The sequence below is a fragment of the Corythoichthys intestinalis genome, chromosome 14, assembly GCF_030265065.1.
Source record: "Corythoichthys intestinalis isolate RoL2023-P3 chromosome 14, ASM3026506v1, whole genome shotgun sequence".
NCBI classification, from domain to species: Eukaryota; Metazoa; Chordata; class Actinopteri; order Syngnathiformes; family Syngnathidae; genus Corythoichthys; species Corythoichthys intestinalis.
The window spans coordinates 13,097,931-13,119,175 of record NC_080408.1 but is presented as its reverse complement, the minus strand read 5'-3'; the positions used below and the strand labels follow the sequence as shown (position 1 = coordinate 13,119,175).

General features: G+C 40.7%; 1 protein-coding gene across 1 annotated transcript in view; it reads left to right on the top strand.

Annotated features, from left to right (window-relative positions):
• The window catches only part of skila (SKI-like proto-oncogene a), a 96,152-nt gene that overhangs the window by 53,324 nt on the left and 21,583 nt on the right, over positions 1-21,245 (top strand). The window contains exons 3-4 of the mRNA XM_057856482.1: positions 19,510-19,614; positions 20,072-20,157. Coding sequence (XP_057712465.1) covers positions 19,510-19,614; positions 20,072-20,157 — 191 coding nt within the window. The remainder of the gene's footprint in view (positions 1-19,509; positions 19,615-20,071; positions 20,158-21,245) is intronic.

Here is a 21,245-nt window from a genome sequence, read left to right as displayed (position 1 = left end):
TTCTGTAGTGACTAATCAGCCTCTCACATCTACTTTGGGGGATTTTTGCCCATTCTTCCTTGCAGAACGCAGTCAGTTGAGAGAGGTTTGATGGGCGTCTGGCATGAACTGCTCGCTTCAGGTCCCGCCACAGCATTTCAATGGGATTTAGGTCAGGACTTTGACTGGGCCAGTCCAGAACACGAATCTTCTTCTTTTTCAGCCATTCCTTGGTTGTATTGCTGGAATGCTTTGGCTCATTATCATGTTGCATGATCCACCTTCTGCCAAGCTTTAACTTCAAAACAGATGGCGTCAGGTTATGTTCTAGGATTTGACAATATTCCTCAGAATTCATGATTCCCTGGACTATGTGGAGTTGTCCAGGTCCTGAGGATGAAAAGCAAGCCCAGATCTTGACATTCCCACCTCCATGCTTCACTGTTGGGAGAAGGTTCTTTTGGTGGTATGCAGTGTTGACTTTTCGCCAGACATGGCGGTTTTGGTTGTGACCAAACAGTTCAATTTTGCACCTACATCAGTTGATGAAAACTCTTTTTAATTTAGTCTCGACAACACAACTGTTAAAAAAACAAAAAAAAACTACTGAATTGATTGATTAGGAAATCAGGTTGAAATAATAGAAAATTCCAAAATGTTGAGGGGGTTCACAAACTTTTGAGCAGCACTGTATGTTCTGTCTGTGTGCATCTAAACAAAACAAGCTGAAACCGCACGGTAGTACTTTGGGTGTCAAATTCACCTCTTGTTGGACGTTTCGACGATGTAGCACATTTTGGCAGAACACTGTTTTTTGTCATACTCTCGTCTCATTCAGTCTTTCCCGTTCATTTTGCTTTTGCTGCTCGTTTTGTGAAATATTGACAGTGCTGTCATGCTCCTTAATATCACTCTCGGGTTCGAATTGAAAGTGTTGAACAGATGACATATTTATGTCGCTAGAGTCATACTCTGGAAGCACGGCATGTGACGTCAACAGCAATGGCGACCTACTAGTCAAACTAATTTTACAAATTGTATAAAAACAAAAACATCAAGAGGGGTTTATTTTAACTAATAATAACGTTTATCTTTTAATAACTACAAGTCTTTCTATCTGTGGATCCCTTTTAAAACTCTTCAGACCATAAGGACACTCAGATTCCTATTCTCCCTGTCTAAGCAGCATTAAAATATTTTTCTTGATTTGTTTCAACTTGCAGAACAAGTTTGAAGTGTGTGCTACCGACACTTGCACGACTAGCCAAACAGCAACTACCTGAACATTTCGTTGGCTCTTTAATCCATCTTCAAAGACAGCTTTAACTTTCCGGTGCAGGCGATTAACTGGCGCAGTGCCAAAACACTTTTCAAACGGTCGACATGTATTACAGCGCTTGTGGAACATTCGGGAAAGAAAGAAGCCTCTTCCGCGCGTGATGCTGTCGAGCAGCGGAGACAGGAAGTGTGTATTTCGACAGCCCGGCGTCTGACACGGCCCGACAGACTGCGGCAGGATGTGGTGGAAGCAGACAGGGCGTGACCGTGTCTCTGCGGGCGACTCTTCCAGCAAGAGCGCACCCAAATAAAGTTGACTTCCTCCTTCTGACAAGACGCTTAAAAAAATAATATTGTCTGCTGCACAGACTCTTACTGAATGCAGAGCACATGACGAGGCCCTAAGGGTGAGAATGGAGAGACCGTATGGGTGACAGTGTTATGGTTTTCACTGAGTAATTTGAAATATACTCGTTAAAAGAAGGAAGCTGTAAAAATGTTCAGCCCTGAAGCCAATTTCAGTAAGTACCATGACATTTTGTAGGCATGTTAATCATGAGTAGTAGGGATGAGAACCTCTGCGTAGCTCACAATAACGATTATCTCACGTTAAGGGGATACAACAATTACCGTAATTTTCGGACCATAAGGCGCACCTGGCTATAAGCCGCCACGCACCAAATTTGACACGAAGACAGCATTTGTTTGTAGATAAACCGCTGCTTACACTAAAAGATATTAACCGGTAACACTCTATGTGACAGCGGCATCATAAGACTGTCATAAGACCAAATGAACCACCATGAAGCTTTGAACCAATTGGCTACAAAGCTTAATTCCTTCGAGAAGTTTCATTTGACCATCACTGCTCCTTTGGGGAAGACAGTCAACCTATGCTGCCACCTGCTGTCAACACTGTTGTCGTCCAACATGCCTCCTAGCATGCATTGCATCACTACAGATGTAAATGACAAAAACTTCTCTGCTAAATATGTCTTCAGTTACTGTTCCAGTTGTTTCATGAATTGCCAGTTACAGTGGTAACACTTTATTTGACAGTGGCGCCATAAGACAATCATAATTACGGCATGACACTGTCACGATAGTTTCATGTCATAATTATGACGGTCTTATGACGGTGTTACCTATTGACCCAAATAAATCAACAAACAAGTTGCACTAGACTAAAAGCTGCAGGATTCAAAAGAAAAAAGTAGCGGTTTATAGTCTGAAAATTACGGTATCGATACACAGGTCAGGAAATCATTCTACAATACTCTACAATACAAAAAAAAGCTGTAAATTGAAATAAGTATCACTACTGTATTGGCCCCAATATAAGGCGGTGTTAATTGTAGTGCTGCAACGATTAATCGAGTAACTCGACTATTTGATTTGAAAAAAAAGATTCTAATTAAATTTTGCTGCTTCGAGTATTCATTTAATTATTGTGGCGTTGTAATGGTTTATTTTGAATGTGTTTGCATTCAGTTTTATTGATTTGAGTGGATACACTGCCCTCTAGTCTGCCTCATTTTACATGGCTGAATCCAGCTGCTCCATGATAAAACCAACATAAGTTTTTGTTTGAGCTAATGTTTTTTTTTTGTTTTTTTTAAAAAATGCATTCGTAATTTAGTTTATGGGTGTATTTAGCCGTTTTTTGTGGGAATATGTGTCAGAACCATTTGTTAAGAGCTTTGTAAAAAAAAAAAAAAAAAAAAGTTAGCGTTTTATAGCATTTAAGCTAGTGGACTTTTGCTACGTAAGTTAGCGAATTGTTCTTTTGTTGTACATAAATCCTTATTTAAATATTTTTTTATACCGTTTGAGGCTCAGCTCAGGTATTTTAATGTTTCGTGTTCCTTATCCGATTACTCGATAATTCGACAAACTAGTTCATTGATTACTCCACTACTAAAATAATCGATAGCTGCAGCCCTAGTTTATTGCATTGAAATAACACTGAAAAAGTGGGGGTCGTCTTATATTCGCGGTCTAGACATTATACCCATTCACGACGCTAGATGGCGCCAGATATCATTGAAGCGATGTTCTGTCATGACAGATCTCAGCTACTCTCAAGTTTAACCAGTTTGCATTATTTTATTTCAATGTTTTTCCTTATTCAGATTTGTTTCAAGACTACAGTTTCAGTTAGACTTCACTTTGATGGTTAATGCAGTTATTGCAATTTTGTTGTTTTATCACAATAGATTGGTTTATTTACATTTCAAAAACCAGAAGCCATTCATTTACGAATGTGATTGCACTTTAGTTTACATATTTAAATGTTCAGATATTAAGATTTGAATGAGGCAAAATAGCATGCTTTTTCTCTCAAATATATTGTTATAATCATTTGTTTCAGATGTACTGTAATTATTTTCTGTATGAAAATTAATTTGGTGTTCAAAAAGTCTTTTTTTCAAACTTGAGTCTTGAAAAAGAGGGGGTCGTCTTATAATCAGGGCCGTCTTATATTCGGGCCAATACGGTATTTCAATATGTTCAATCCAAACAGATTTGATGTCTATTGCGGTCAATGACAACCTATGAGTTTCATGTCATTTACTGTTAATTTTCCATCACTTCCTGTTGATTTTGTGGCATTTCTGGGTCACTTCCTGTGATTTTTGGGGGCATTGACGTGTCGCTCCCTGTTGATTTTGAGTTACTGAATAGGAAGTGACCCGGGAATGTCCCCGAATGAATAGGAAGTGACTTAAAATGATCAGGAAATGACCTGTATATGCCACCAAAAATGGGAAGTGGTCATGTTTGAGTGCTATTGACGGCGCTAGACGTCCAATCCATTTTGATAGTCGGGATGAACTGAATGTTTAGAGCCGTCAATGGGAGCCAATGAGCTAAGATTGACACTATTCAGTTACACTTTATTTGAACTCGATGTCATAAGACTGTCATAATGCTGATATGACTCCTGTCATGAATATGAATGATAGCTTATGACAGATGTCATTGAGTGTCATTTAGTAAATTATGCCACTTTTGATGCAATATTGAGATTTTTAAAATCAAATGACTTTGGGTTGGGATTAAAGTTTAGGAACTGTGTTAGGACACTTGATGACATCTGTCTTAAGCATTAATGTTCATGATAGTGTCATGTTATAATTATGACGGTCTTATGAGTAAAAACGTGTTACCTACTATTGTACTGGTAGATTTAGGTAGCAAACTTTCCTTTTTTTTCAACAGTGACACTCTTTTAAAATGATATATCAATTCTTGGCGGGAGCATATCGATAACCTTTTGGGATACAAAGTGTCGCAATTTAGAGCAATTTCAATGGTTCTCAACCCCTGTGTACATACATCTACAGATGCACCTGGACACATCTTCAGTGATGTTCCTGGAATCATTGGGTGTTTTGGGTCTTTAAACATTATACACCCTCTTCCAGTTGACCCTTAGACCTGGCTTGTCTCCAGATGGCTCTCCTCTCTTGAGCCACAGCCATCTTGAGGTTCTCTCTGCCGCATCGGTTATACTGCGGATGGCTCTCCTCTTCCTCTCTCCCCCGTGCCTAAAATATTGAAGGCCTTGGCTAGAGAACGGGCTGAGAAACCCCTACATCCGACTTCAACTGGGAGTCTGGGAGACATCTTGCTCTCCACCCAGCTTGCTGGCAGTCACTTACCAGTCCCACGTACTTGGCTAGTTTCCTCTCAAAGGCTTCCCTCCAATCGATCTTCCCATAGGACTGTTAACTCAAGCAACTCCACTTGGTTGGTGGACTCAGACATGAGGACAGTGTCTGGCTGCAGGGTGGTGACAGGGATGTGACTGGGGAACTTCAGTTGTCGACCGAGGTCCACCAGTAGCCTGCCAGTCTCTTGCTGAAGCCAGAATGCCAGCAGATGTTCTTCCGGCAGATAAAGGTGATGGTTTTCCTTGAGGGTCGGGCCTGTTTAGCCACACCCATCCAGTGCTGTTAGCTTCAGCAATGGTTTTAAGGACTTGGTCATGCCTCCAACGGTACCTTCCATCTTGAAGTGCCTTGGTGCAGCTGCTGAGGATATGCTCCAGGCTTCCTTGCTTGGAACACAAGGAGCAAGCTGGTGTTTCGGCTAAGCCTCAAGTGTTCAGAATTTGTGGGCTGGGTAACACATCGTAGATTGCCTGGATGACGGACTTAATGTGCTGAAGCTCAGCTCTCCAGAGCTCGTCCAAGCTCCCTGTTGTTGCTTTGCCAAGGCCTTGACTCCTCTTCGACTGCCCTCACCTTCTCCTGAACTAGGTGCTTCCTCTCCTTTCCCTTAATCCCCTAATGCAGGGGTGGGCAAACCGGTCCTCGAGGGCCGCAGTGGCTCCTGGTCTTTGTTCCAACTGATTCAGCACAGACAGTTTAACCAATGAGGTTTCAGTGGAAACAAGAAGCACCTGACTGCAATCAACTGATTGCACTTGTAAGAAACCAGATTGGTGAAAGGTTGTCCTCATGATGAGTATGAACAAAAACCCGCATCCACTGTGGCCCTTTGTGGAATAGTTTGCCCACCCCTGGTCTAATGAGTAGACCCACGAAAAGTCATCATATGGTTGTTTTGTTTTCAAGTAAACAGATTCTTTCTGTTCAAAATATACGTTTGCTAACATCTCCTTAAAGTTTTTAATCCAGCCCGAGCTAGCTATGCCTGTAAAGGCAGAGAGTCTGCAATTTCGGTTTGAAGCGGCAATTTTGGGGTCATTTTGTTTTAAATCTGTTCTGTAGCATCTCTGATGGATTTTGACAAATTTCAGAATCACTTAGCAACATGACCTTTGACTATCACGAGTAGAGTGAAAACATCTTGACAAAGCATGCCTTAAAAGACCAGAAAAATAAGACCAGAATTTTCTGTCATTTTGTCCAAAGTACTACTCTAAGGTTTTTGAAAAACCAGCCCCTGACGCCTGTTTCATTTAGCAACATGACATTTGGCAGACAAAACTCATGCCTGAAAAGACTTCCATTTTGATTCAAAGCAGACATTTTAGGGTCATTTTTGCAATTTCCAGGGGACCTTCAAAGGTGATTACCTAGTAGAGATATACGATATGTGTGAGTGTGATGCTCCTGAGATGAAAGTTCAAACTGAAGGCCCTGCTCTCTTTTTATTATCCCTGCGATAAGATATTATGAGTATGTTTTTTACCAGCAGGTTAGTGTTTCATTTTTCACGCATACACATATACAGTAACGGCTTCTAACACAACACGTGCAACATTCCCTACACCCTACACTAACCACGCCATAAAAACTCTTATCTAAACAGCTACTTAATCATTGTTTAAGCTCCACAATTACAGTGTGTAGTTGTGACAAACGCACAAATGAGTGGTGGATTGTTGGCATGATTCATTCATGATTGACCGACATAGCGCTCTTCTTTGCACACACACTTCCTTCCCACTAGACTGCACTTTGTATGTCTGTTATGTATACAGAGTGTATATAGACTGTACATACATTATATATTCAGCAGGAAGGCTGCTTGGGTATTTATAACTGTGTGTGTGTGTGTATGGATCCACGTGAGGGAGTGGGAGCTTGACCTCAGTACTCGATTGCTGTCTGTGAGGCGGCGTGTTGGTCCGGATGAGTGTGCGTTATGTGGAAACCCAACCGCTTGCCTGCGTCGCATAACACCCACTCGCTCCAAATGGCAAAACTTCTTTGAATTTACTGGATTGAACATGTTTTGTGATGTGAGACCGCTACCGTTCCACATTATTTGTTTACGCGCAACGTGAGCACACACTGGCAGACACCTGCTTATTCCACTTGTGACAAATTTCAGCAGGTAGTCGTAAATCAGTGGTTGTCAAAGTGTGTCCGAGGGGCCGTTTACACGTTGTCTCTCCGAGAATACGAAAAATTTCAAATTTGCATTTATATGGGCCCGTCTCCATTCGAGCAATGTCGCAATTCCTCATCAAAACGATGTAGTATTCATGCCAGGCCCTAGGGGGGCAGTGCAGATTTACAAGGCGACAGCGAATGATGCACTTTGACCCCACCAAGCTCTTCAGCCCGGAAAAAAATATGCCCACCCACTCGAAGCAATGGCATTTTTCTTTTGTTCAAAAAGGCACAAAAATGGAAACATTCAACATATTTAATTTAAAAATATTATTAAAACAGTAAATTAAAGCCGACATTCCGCCATATTTGCTGTTTTTAATGTTTAGTAGCACCGCTGCGTACGCCCAATGTGACATGTACGAGTGCTGACGTTATCGGTGCGGTTTCGCGCCGCGGGAGCCTTTGATATGCATGCGGAGCAAGCCACCCTCAATCCCCCGCAATTGAATTTTTCCACTTTGGAGGCAGGATTCAGAATTTTTCGTCTTCGCCGACCCCATATGCACGCGAGTCCATTCTGCTACTCAGTCATTGCGTCTTTGTGTCGCAGAGTCGCCATGTAAACTGCCCCTGAGGCTAAATCCCTTTTTTGATTGACAGCCAAATGAGTGATTCAGTGGTCTTGTCATATTATCATCCGCGGGAGGCATTTTTTAATTTTCATTCCGTTGTTCTGAGTTGAACAAGAGACCTTAATAATCATCCTAGCGATACTTGCCTTGTTAAAAACGACGAACGAAAAATTAGGTTTATTTCTGCTGCATTTGTCTATTGTAGTGGCTTGTGTTTGGAGACTTGACTTCGAGCACTCGTTTCTTTCCCTACCGAGCAGCGGACACGCTTTAAGCTTCCACTCATTGAAATACCTGCATCCGGACCGCCACTGCTCTGATTGGATACAAGACTGAATTAAATGTTTTAACAACTTTTTTAGTATTTTCTCGACGTTCGAGCAGTTCAAAAACTGTGTGCAAGTGTACCTAGAAGAATTGATGCTGTTTTGAAGGCAAAGGGTGGTCACACCAAATATTGATTTGATTTTCTCTTCTGTTCATTCACTGCATTTTGTTAATTGTTGAAAATAAACTATTAACACTTCCATTTTTGAAAGCATTCTTAGTTTACAGCATTTTTTCACACCTGCCTAAAAGTTTTGCACAGTACTGTATATGTATATATATATATATATATATATATATATATTTTTTTTTTTAATTTAAATCGTTTTCTAATTGTATATAACGTTACAGACAAAATGTCTTACACTCATCCAGAGTAGTTTTGGCTTAAAATAGGGCTATCAAATTAATTGCGTTAACGGCGGTAATTCTTTTTTTTCTTTTTTTTCTTTTAATCACGTTAAATAATTAACGCATGCGCTGCACGACCCACTCACGCATTGTCGCGTTCAATCTATAAAGGCGCCGTTTTACCAATATATGGTAAATGGTGTTATACTTATACAGCGCTTTTCCACCTAGAGCTAAACGCTGCGTATAATGAGTAGAGAGAATTTTGACAGCCTTTGTAGCCTTTTTTTTTTTTTTTTTTTTGGCTAAAGCCTTACATTCCCTCTCTCAGCAATTAAAATTAACGTGGGAGGCAATGTGGGGAAGAAAGGTAGTAGTTGATGATTTTCTTAACACCCTATGTTCTTTCCCAACGCAGAGAAGATATATCAGTTGGTGCCCCTACGCACAGTCATGGTTGCACTTCCCATGATGCATTTGGGTTGAATGGCTTGCTGTTGGCTTCATCAAGCCATGATCTCCAACTCTCACTGGGGCGGTTTGCAGCCGAGTGTGAAGCGGTTGGGATGAAGATCAGCACCTCCAAATCCGAGACCATGGTACTCAGCCGGAAAAGGGTGGCATGCCCTCTCTGGGTTGGCGATGAGATCCTGCCCCAAGTGGAGGAGTTCAAGTATCTTGGGGTCTTGTTCACAAGTGAGGGTAGGAGGGAGCAGGAGATTGATAGGCGGATTTACTCAGTTTACCGGTCGATCTACGTTCCTACCCTCACCTATGGTCACGAGCTGTGGGTTGTGACCGAAAGAACAAGATCCTGGATAGAAGCGGCGGAAATGAGATTCCTCCGCAGGGTGTCCGGTCTCTCCCTTAGAGATCGGGTGAGAAGCTCGGTCATCCGGGAGGGGCTTGGTGTCGAGCTGCTACTCCTCCGCGTTGAGAGGAGCCAGTTGAGGTGGCTCGGGCATCTGGTTCGGATGCCTCCTGGACGCCTCCCTGGAGAGGTGTTCCGGGCATGTCCCACCGGCGGGAGGCCCCGGGGTCGACCCAGGACACGCTGGAGAGACTATGTCGCTCGACTGGCCTGGGAACGCCTTGGAATCTCGCCGGAGGAGCTGGCTGAAGTGGCTGGGGAGAGGGAAGTCTGGACTTCCCTGCTAAAGCTGCTGCCCCCGCGACCCGACCCCGGAATAAGCGGAAGATAATGGATGGATGGATGGATGGATGGCTGCAGTATCATTTACTCAAAGCTCAACAAATACACTAGATGGCAATATTTAGTCACAATATACAAAGTTATCCTTTAAGAATTACAAGTCTTTCTATCCGTGGATCCCTCTCACAGAAAGAATGTTAATAATGTAAATGCCATCTTGAGGATTTATTGTCATAATAAACCAATACAGTACTTATGTACTGCATGTTGAATGTGTGTATTCGTTCGAGTTTTATTCATTTTTTTCTTAATGCATTGCCAAAATGTATATGATCGGGAAAAATTATCGGGAATGATAGGAATTGAATCGGGAGCAAAAAAAAAAAAAAACAATCGGATCGGGAAATATCGGGATCGGCATATACTCAAACTAAAACGATCAGGATCGGATCGGGAGCAAAAAAACATGATTGGAACAACCCTAATTGCCACACCCCTAACTAGTACATGATCTGTTTACTCTAAATGTGAACGCCACTTGCCAGACTCATCTGTATGTTTATTGTTGTTTTGGTTGTTGTAGTATTTAGCAGCCTACACGTTACACAAACGTCTTTCTGCTCCAATAAAGTCGTCTGCTGCGGAGGCGTCACGTGTACTAATGGTCTGGGGAATATGCCGAGGCTGCGGAAATGGGTCACCGTCAACGTTCACATGGCCGAGTCTGTCTAGGGCAGTATGTTTCATCGAGTTGCTGTTGCCGCTACATAGTGTGCGCACATGCGTGTGTGTATGTGTGTGTGTGGCTGCAGCAGCAGGCAAGCAGACTGCTGGTGATTAGGAACAACGGGGCAGAGTTCAGCTGAGCGAGTGTGTGGAATGCTAATCCACATTGTCACAAGGCGAGGTTCGGCCTCACAGTGGGCCGGAGACGTATGCGTGTGTGTATGTGAATAATGTGCCGGGGGCTTGTATCCCCCCACATGGATGTGTGTTAGCAGCTCACATAAGAGCGCTTCATTACGACAGATTAGGACAACATGGTGTTTGTTAATAAAAACAGGGCAGGGGGGAAGGCGGTGAAAGAGCGATGTGCAACCAGGCTGGCGCGAGACAGTTGTGTTGAGGTGTGCAAACACACTCATTAAGCCAGCACAGACCTGAGGGAATAATGAGCCGAGCAGTGTTTTCGTCTGTGCGTGTGTGGGGGAGAGAGAGACAGAAAGAGTGGGTGGTGGGCGTTAAGCCGTCAACTGTCAGGTAAACTAGAATCACACGAGCAGCCATTAGCTAAGCGCGTACATCCATTTGAATATAAATGCTTATTCTACTGCATGGTAGCTGTCACAGGGACAAACATATTGTCAAATATATGGATAGTGTCTGTATTTATACACACATGAGCAGAGCAAAATTGTAGCAGTGTATCTTAAATACAACTAGAGGGGCAACGATTAATCGACAACTAATCGATTAGCAAATCGACAAATATTTTGATAACCAATTTATGGTTTAGGGAATTCGTCACCTTAAACTTATCTAAATTCTTGAAATTATAACATATATATGTCTTTTCTGTTGTAAATATTCATTATATTTTTGTTAAGTCAAAGGAGCACATGAACAAAAATCTGCTTTTACTTTGGTAAACAACAATTCACATTTTTGCCAATTTTCAGACATTTTACTGTCTAAACTAGCTTCTTAACCCTTTCAGACCCACATTTTTTTCTGCTGGGCAAAAAAGAAAAAAAAAATCTGCGCTGACTTTTACTCCCCTCAAACACCAGAACAAAGTGCATTTTTTTTGGTAGGAGATATTTCATGCTTTTATTGGTTATTTTGAATGTTATCGTTAGTGTGTTTTTGATGAGAAATGAGCACTTTCCGCTATCCTTTTTGAAGTTAACGTTTGGTCAGCCATTTTCAAGGAACCAAAAATAGCAAAGAGGGCGTGCCAAACCTTATAATTTGATTTCGATGGGTAAAGTTTCATCCAGTCATCTCCCAGAAGTGACAACAGCAACTAGATTCAGTGTATTTATTGATTTAGAGACACGCAAACGTCATGTCCTTAACTCTTTTGCTCCCAAAAACGTATCAATACGTTCTATTTTTAATTGTTTCAGCGTCCCACAAACGTATTTATAAGTCTTTTACGTTTTTTTGTTTTTTTTTTTACAAAGAAGACATCTCTGGGTCATGATTCAATTTAGCTCCAAAGCACAAAGCTTAAAATCCATTTTAAAGCAATAAAATTGGCCACTGGAGGGCAGTTGCGCATTTGGTAAGACCCGCAACCTGATTCAACGGCAACGAATGGCCAAGCCCTACAGCCGGGCGCCGGCAGAAGACGACTGAATGGATGCCAGGCGGCGGACGACCAAGCAGAACAACCGATAGGACGCCCGGGATGCGAGGCACTGGACGACCGAGCAGAACGGTCCACTAGTGCAGCGGACGTAGCCTTTGAGTCCGTGCTGCTCGCGAGCAGAGCCAGCAGGGAATTAATCTTTATGATGGGACAATGGCACTGAAACATGATCATGCACTCTCTCAAACAACTGAAAAAAAAAAAAACGTTTTAAAGCAGTACTCGTAATGAGCTGTTATACTGCTAGCTTTAACCTTCAAACAATTCTTAGAACGTGGGCCTCAGTGTCCTTCCTATACATGTCATGTGATGTTGTCTTCTCATAAAGACTACATACACACACCGCCGTGCACTATAATGAGCTGTCTCATCAGCAAAAAGCACGCCGTCGTGAGGGTCAAGCGGAGGAACGACCACCGGGCGACCTGTCGTTAGCGTGGTTCTTCTAACTTGTTTTTGTCGCCTACCGACATACACACACTGACAGGCTTCCAAGACGCACCACTGCAGTGGCTTTACCGTCGCTTTCAGTCAGTCTCTGGACAAGCGTCTCTCCCACCCTCTTCCCCCTCCCCTTCTGTCTATTGCAGCAGTAAGGAAGAAAAAAAAAATCCAGCCAATCCGGAGACAGCATCAACAGACGAGCCCCTTCGTTTTTTTTTTGCACATACACACACACCTGGCTGTGCATATGCCTCCAGGCTGTTACATGTGCAAACACAAGCTCATTCATGTGAATCTTTGTAAACACACTGCTATCCCTGACAACGCACTCATTAGGAATACATGATCAAACCTCTTTGGATGGGATCCAACATTGACGGGATCCAGTTTCATTTCATTCAGAGATGTTGGTTATTTTGAGTGGTTAGCGTTTGGGCCAGACGTTCTTTCGTCTGTGATATGGCAGAGTGTTGAGTATGTTAAATGCATACACATTTACACAACACCTATCAATATGTAGTAATAACAACATTTTGTTTGCCTACGATGTCTATATAATATCGAAAAACATCTCATTGTCCAAAAAACTCGATATGGCATTGCTTTTAGCACGTTCGTCTTTAAAAAGTTGAATGTTCATTCGCTGTCATCCCTCCCACTTCAAACGGATTGAACGTCTATGGCGGTTAGTGGCAACCAAATGAGATCAATTTTCGGACATTTCAGGTCACTTGCTGTTGATTTTCAGTAACTTCCTGTGGATTTTGGAGTCACTTACAGTTGATTTTGGGGTATTTATGGGTCACGTCCGGTTGAGTTTAGGTTAGTGAAAAGGAAGTGACCTGTAAATGCCCACAAAACACTGCTCTGGTTTCAGTGCCATTAATGGCGCTAGACGTCTAATCCAGTCAAAATTAATGGATGTCTTGCGATTCTTGGTACGACCATATTGATAACCTTTTAGGTTACAAAGTGTCACAATATATACTAATTTGATATTTTGTCACACTCCAATATATACTATGGGTGTAGCGATTAAATCGTGAATTTCTTTATTAATCTAAACATGGATTGGCAACATTTCGATATGCAGTTTTGTAAAAAATAATGGTTTTCATTAGGCTAAAGCTACCGATTAATTTTGTAGTCGATTAGTCGAACTATTTAGTTCAAATAATCGAGTTATCGTACAAGGAACGTGAAAAATTAAAATACCTGAGCTGAGCTTTAAACGGTATAAAAAAATACATGAGGAGCTAAGTACGACCAAAAAAAAAACAAAAAAACAATTGGCTAACTTAGTACATTACAAAAGTCTGCTAGCTTAAATGCTATAAAATGCAAACTTTTTTTTTTTAAACAATGCTCTTAACAAATGGTTCAAACACATATTCCCACAAAAACGGCTAAATATACTAGAGCTGTCAAATTTATCGCGTTAACGGGCGGTAATTGATTTTTTTAATCAATCATGTTAAAATATTGGACGCAATTAATGCATGCACGGAATTACCCGTTCATGCATTGCCTCAAACAGTTTACAATGACGCCGTTTTAGCACATTGGGAGCAAAAAGGCAGAGAAATGCGAGTGGACACAGGCGTTCATTGATGACCTTTTTCTTAACACGCTTAATTGAGCACAACGCAGACCATACTGTATACCATTTGCAGCCACCACTGACAGTCATGATTGCCCAACTTCCCATCATGCATTTGAGCAGAGAAGGAGATGCTCTTTTTCTTAACACGCTTAATTGAACACAACGCAGAACATATTGTATACCATTTGCAAACACTACGGACAGTCAGCCCAGTATGCATTTGGGCGGAGCTGGAGACGATCTTTTTCTTAACACACTTAATTGAACACAACCCAGAACATACTGTATACCATTTGCAGCCACCACTGACAGTCATGGTTGCCCAACTGCAACATCATGCATTTGGGCGGAACAAGTCGCTACAGTATCGTTTAGTGAAAGCACAATAAAAATAATATTCCTATTTCTCAAAAAAATAATGTTCACAAAAAGCGTTCAATGCAAAGAGAACTGGCATTCCCAATCAAAATAGCTATGCAAAATACACATAAAACTTACTCAAACTTTGCCTTGGCTAGATCTCTAATTAATTTAAAACTCGCCATTGACACCTTGAGGTGTATTTTCAATCACTACTTTACTTATCTTTCCATTCCAACAATAATTTACAGAAAATTATGGCATATTTTAGAGATGGTTTGAATTGTGATTAATTACGATTAATTCATTTTTGAGCTGTGATTAACTCGATTAAAATTTTTAATCGTTTGACAGCCCTGAAATATACATATAAACTAAACTACGAATGCATTAAAACAACACTAGCTTAAACAAAAACTTAGCTTATGTTGGTCTTAACAGGGATCAGCTGGATTCAGCCATGTGAAATGTGTTATGTCATATTCACGGTTGCCACTAGAGGGCAGTGTATCCACCCAAATCAATTAAACTAAATGCAAACACTTTCGAAACAAACCATTAGAACGCCACTTGAATGAAACAAATACTCAAAAGAAGCAAAATTTTATTTGAATCTTTTATTCTAATGGAACTACTCAAGTTAATCGAGGAATTGTTGCAGCACTATTTTTCATTGAAATGACTGAGTGTATCAGCAGCATAATGGTCAAAAACATCAAAATTGCTTTGTATTTTTATGGCTTGATGTCTTTCCAACAGGTTGTAAGTGAAATATAACTGGTTGTTTTAAATGTACACATCATATTAGGGCTGCAGCTATCGATTATTCTAATAGTCGATTAATCGATAAACTAGTTAGTTCGAATAATCAAGTAATCGGATAAGTAACATAAAAAATTAAAATATCTGAGCTGAGCCTCAAACGATATAATGAATAAATAAATAAATGAGGATCTATGTACAACAAAAAAACAATTAGCTAACTTACATAGCAAAAATCAGCTAGCTTAAATGCTATAAAATGCTAACTTTTTTTTTTTTACAATGCTCCTAACAAATGATTCAGACACATATTCCCACAATAAAATGGCTAAATATACCTATAAACTAAATTACGAATGCATTAAAAAAAAAAAACTAGCTCAAACAAAAACTAAAAAAATTAGCTTATGTTGGTTTTAACAGGGAGCAGATGGATTCAGCCATGTGAAATGAGGCAGACTAGCGAGCAGTGTATCCACCCAAATCAATAAAACTAAATGCAAACACTTTCAAAACAAACCACTGCGACGCCACTTTAACTAAACGAATACTCGAAGCAGCAAAATTTAATTTGAATCTTTTTTTGTGTGTGTGTAATCGAATACTCGAGTTAATCGATTAATCGTTGCAGCACTACATCATATGGTAATAAAACAATCAAAAGCTCTTAAATCAAATCAAATCGTTGCAGATTTACCGTATCATTATCAAAGAATCTTTATTATATTGATGCAAAATTGCAGATTTTTCACCACTAATTGATACGTCTCTCAACAATGATGCACAAAAAGTCTCAAGGACACATGCCCAGAATTAAACAGGACTATCTTGGCATTTATCACTTACCACTGGGGATACTTTTTATCCTTAGTGCTAATGACCAATGTAAGAAATAATAAAGGAGCTATTGAGAACGTGTAATCCCTCTGCTGTTACCATAATCTGCTAAACAAAACCGGATTATCCACCGCGTGTCAGGTGGTTGCTACCTGCTTGTCACAGTCATTTAAAGCTTTTGTTCTACGCTAATAGCGACATCGACTGGGAGTCCCAGTAAAAATGGATTGGATGTCTAACCCCTTGAAACGTGAACATTCACTGTCAGCTTCGTCTCTTTAAAATTCGCTATGTATTGAGAGATGCGCATCAACTCTATCAGGCCTCTTGCTGAGTGTGCCCTGGTTTTGCTGAACACATGCAAAGGCAACGGGGCTAGTATTTACCAAGCACACACACACCGGTTAAAAAAACTGATATAATGAATCATAAAGATCCAACAGCACACACATAGACATCTATAGTGTATAATATGTAGCACATCCCTACATTGAAAGAGACTCCCAGCTGTGTTGTAGCCTGCCTAGCAATGAATCACACGCACACTAGCCCGTAATGGCAGCCCGCTCGACTTTGCTCCTCTTTTATTCATAGAGCTTCCTCAGCGGCCTCCTTCACCCCTGCTACGTGCGCAATGCTTTCTGATGACATTCCTCTCAGTTTTCCATCTCCTGGATGTCATTTGTACCTCTGTCCTCAATTTCAAAAGGTGTTCATTTCAATCTTGTCTTTTCGCCTTTTCGCCGTTCCATTTTTGCACTGCTGTCAGCATGGTTTCTATCCATGGATCGAGAAGTTCACGGTGGTCACTAATGTGCCACAGTTAGCTCGTTGGCCGCCACTGACGGCAATAGACGTTCAATCAAATTTTGCTGCTTCGAGGATTCGTTTAATTAGATTGGCGTTGTAATTAGGGTTGTTCCGATCATGTTTTTTTGCTCCCGATCCGATCCCGATCATTTTAGTTTGAGTATCTGCCGATCCCGATATTTCCCGATCAGATTTTTTTTGCTCCCGATTCAATTCCAATCATTCCCGATAATTTTTCCCGTTCATATACATTTTGGCAATGCATTAAGAAAAACATGAATAAAACTCGGACCAATATATACATTCAACATACAGTACATAAGTACTGTATTTGTTTATTATGACAATAAATCCTCAAGATGGCATTTACATTATTAACATTCTTTCTGTGAGAGGGATCCACGGATAGAAAGACTTGTAATTCTTAAAGGATAAATGTGACTTTGTATATTGTGACTAAATATTGCCATCTAGTGTATTTGTTGAGCTTTCAGTAAATGATACTGCAGCCATTTAACTTCTGCCCAAATGCATGATGGGAAGTGCAACCATGACTGTGCGTAGGGGCACCAATTGATATATCTTCTCTGCGTTGGGAAAGAACATAGGGTGTTAAGAAAATGATCAACTACTACCTTTCTTCCCCACATTGCCTCCCACGATATTTTTAATTTCTGAGAGAGATATTGTAAGGCTTTAGCCACATAAAATATGGCTCCAAAGACTGTCAAATTTCTCTACTCATTATACGCTGCCTAATAGCACTATCTATAGGAAAATCGGCGTCCTTATAGATTGAACGTGACAATGTGTGAGTGGGTCGTGCAGCGCATGGGTTCATTATTTAACGTGATTAATTTTAAAAAATTAATTACCGCCGTTAACGCAATAAATTTGATAGCCCTACTTTAAGCCAAAACTACTCTGGATGAGTGTAAGACATTTGGTCTGTAACGTTAAATACAATTAGAAAACGATTTAAATAAAAAAATAAAAATTTAAAAAGCCATGTCCGATATTTTTTTGCCGATTCCGATAGTTTGAAAATGACGATGGTTTGTTTTGAAAGCGTTTGCATTTGGTGTAATGAATTGAGTGGATAGACTACCCTCTAGTGGCAGCAGTGAATATGACATAACTTTTAACATCAAAATGTAAATTTAGTAAATTAAATTAGCATAATTTGCTTGTCAAAAGTCCGCTAGCCTAAATGCTACGAATGCTAACATATTTACATTTTTCAAAGCAAATAGCTCACACAGAACTCCACAAACTGTAGCTTTAAACTTAATTAAAAATGCATACACAAACATACTGTATATTAGCTGAAACAACTTACAACTTCTGTGGGCCAAACCAGAGCACAGCTGTCGTTTATCCATGTCAGACGAGAGTCTGCTCCTCAGTCATAAGGTGACAGTCCTGCCAGACCCCACGCTGCCACCAGGGGGCAGTGTATACTCCATCATTAACTCATTCACTCCCAGCCATTTTCACCGGAGCAAGGCCCTTCGCTCGCGGCTGTTTGACTAGATTTTGACTGATATTGCAAGGCCCACAGAAAATTCTGTTCTATTGCTATATAAACATGGAACCCACCGAAAGAAAGATTAGACTCTTTTTTTTCAGCAGAAAAAAAAGTTAGTTCATGTCTTTTTCCATTCTTTAGAAATCAGCATTAGAAAATAGCTTAGTTTGAGCAATTTTCCAATTTCTGATGAAAAAACAGAGAAATTGAGCTTTTTGTAAAAGCAAACATAATTTTGACTTTAACACAACTATTTTTCGCTTTTGTGACACCCCAAACAACATAAACAACAAGACAAATAGAGCTTTTGATCGCAAAGTAACAATTTATTTACACATAACTAAACTATTGAACTGTGAACTATTTGCGCACATAACAACACGGGAAGGCTCTCGGCTGCTCCCGGTTGAATGAGGTGGCTCCCACTAATCTAATGAGTCCGGATCAAGATCGGTCTCACTTTTTTCATCAACTTCATCGTTGGTTTCAACTTCGGGCTCAGGAGTAACGCAACGTGAGCTCTGCAGAATGCGTGTGGAACTTGAAGCTCTCGTGGCAGTCACTGTCTGTCTCATCAAGATAGATTTTTTTGTGTCCTTCTTTGACGATGGTTTCGTTTTCTTTCCAAAACACTCCTCCAGTGTCGTTTGCCTTTTTTTCCAATCGTTCTCCACATTTTTCTCAAATTCTCACGCGTCTTCACAAGATCCCTCCAACTTCCATTTCCTGACAATTTTTTCACTTCCTTTCTTGGCCCAAGATGAGTTTACAAAATGCACTACTGCCCTCCAGTGGCCAGTTTTATTGCTTTAAAATTAGTTTTGAGGATTGTGCATTGCAGTTTAGGTGCAACAGAACCCAGAGATGCCTGGCCAAAAAAAAAAAGTAAAAGACGTATAAATACGTTTTGGGGACACTGAAACAATTAAAAATAGAAGATATTTATACGTTTCTGGGAGCAAATGAATGAAACAAAATAAAATACTTTTGGGAGTTTTTGGATAGTTAATTTTTAAAAGGTTAATTCCGACTTATGCGGAAATTCGGTTTTCGTTGCCAGTGTAGGAACAGAACTCGTTCGTAACCCAGGGACTTATCTGTACTAGCTATTTCTTAATTTTCAATTTTTTTCTCCCAGTACTCGCTAGTTTTTGAATGATTGTCCAATGTAATGAATAAAGATAAGCTTTATCAAAACTTCTTTTGCAGTTTCAATTTCATTTAACCTTGACGTGTCCTTCCTTCTCCCTTCTTCCAGAAGGCGGCTGCGGGGGATGAGGACCAGGAGAACCAGTCTCGCAAACCCTCGGCGGACCTTTGCTCCCCCAGCGGCAAGTTGGCTGAAGCCGAGCCCACGAGGAAGGTCAGTCTCTGAGCCGCCCCCCTTCCCCCTCCCAGTTTGCAATCTCTCATCCATCAAAATCCGTTGCTCCTGCCGCCCTCCCGTACACGCGGGTCAGCTCTCTGGGTCAACTACCTCACATACACACACACAAGACAGTCATTTTGTGATGGCACGTGCCTGCTCTGTGCAACTTGTCAGAAAACGCACACACAATAACACAGCTGCAGAGACTTGTCTAAGCTCTTTATCATGATTATCTCTTTTTTTTCCACGCACACACACAGATGCCTAGTGTTCCGCAGGTGATCCCTCATCCACAGCCACTGGCAGCATATATTAGCTCTATTAGATCAGGATCCCGACAGTGCAGCCAATTTCCTGCTTCTCGTCTCCACGTAGCGCGTACATGCTTCTAATGACCTTTTCTAATCGTTCCCCCATTCAAAATTGCACGGTGTTTTCGTTTTGTCTACAGGGTAAGACGTCTCCAACCTTGGTGTACAATCATCTTTTTCCGGACATCAAAGAGGAGCCGGGGCACCCCACGCTGGTCCACCCCAGGTACTACAGCCTCAGATGAACTGTGTGTAACATGACCGGCACAGATGTAAAATAGTCTCTGAGAATGTCGTTTGACATTATACTCGGGCATAAAGGAGAAAACAGGTTTTGAGTTGCTCTCTGATGACTGAAGCACAACTTGGCGTCAATAGCTCTTTTACATGTTTTTCTATATTTTTTACACACACAACTCATTAACACTTAAAGGGGTAGACAAAACCATTGCTTTGTGCGTCCCATTAGAAAGAATTTTGCTTAATAAACTGAAATATATACCGTAATTTTCGGACTATAAGCCGCTACTTTTCTCCCCTCATTTGGAATCCTGAGGTTTATAGTCCAGTGCGTCGTATTTGTTGATTTATTTTGGTTGATAGGTAACACTTTATTTGACAGCGGCGTCATAAGATTGCCATAAGACGATCATGGGCAGTAATGAATGCTTATGAGAGATTAAATAATTAAGTATCATCTGACAAATTATGTTACTAACAGGCTCGGATCTTTTACATTTATTCAAAAGTTAGATAATTTGCCGGATAACACAATGACATCTGTCATAAGCATTTATTAATGCTCAAGGCAGTGTCATGTCATAATTATGATGGACATATGACAGTTTCATGGTGCCACTGTCAAATAAAGTGTTACCAAATACCATAGCTAGCAATTAATGAAACAACTGGAAGAGTTACTTAAGAAATAATTAGCACAGAAGTTTTGATTGTTATTTATATCTGTTGTGCTGCAGTGAATGCTAAGAGGCATGTTGTATGACAACAGTGTTGACAGCAGGTGGCAGCAGAGGTTTACTGTCTCCTCCAAGGGAGCAGTGATGGCCAAATGAAGCTTTATGAAGCTTTGCAGCCAATTGGTTCGAAGCTTCATTGTGGTTCATTTGGTCTTATGACGGTCATATGATGCTGCTGACGAATATAAAGTTACAGGTTGAGATCTTTTGGTGTAAATATCACTTAATAAGTGAGGACAGTTGTGGTTTAGCTAAGCAAATGTCGTTTTCGTTCAAAGTTTCATGGTGGTTCATTTGGTCTAATGACAGTCTTATGATGCCGTTGTCAAATAAAGTG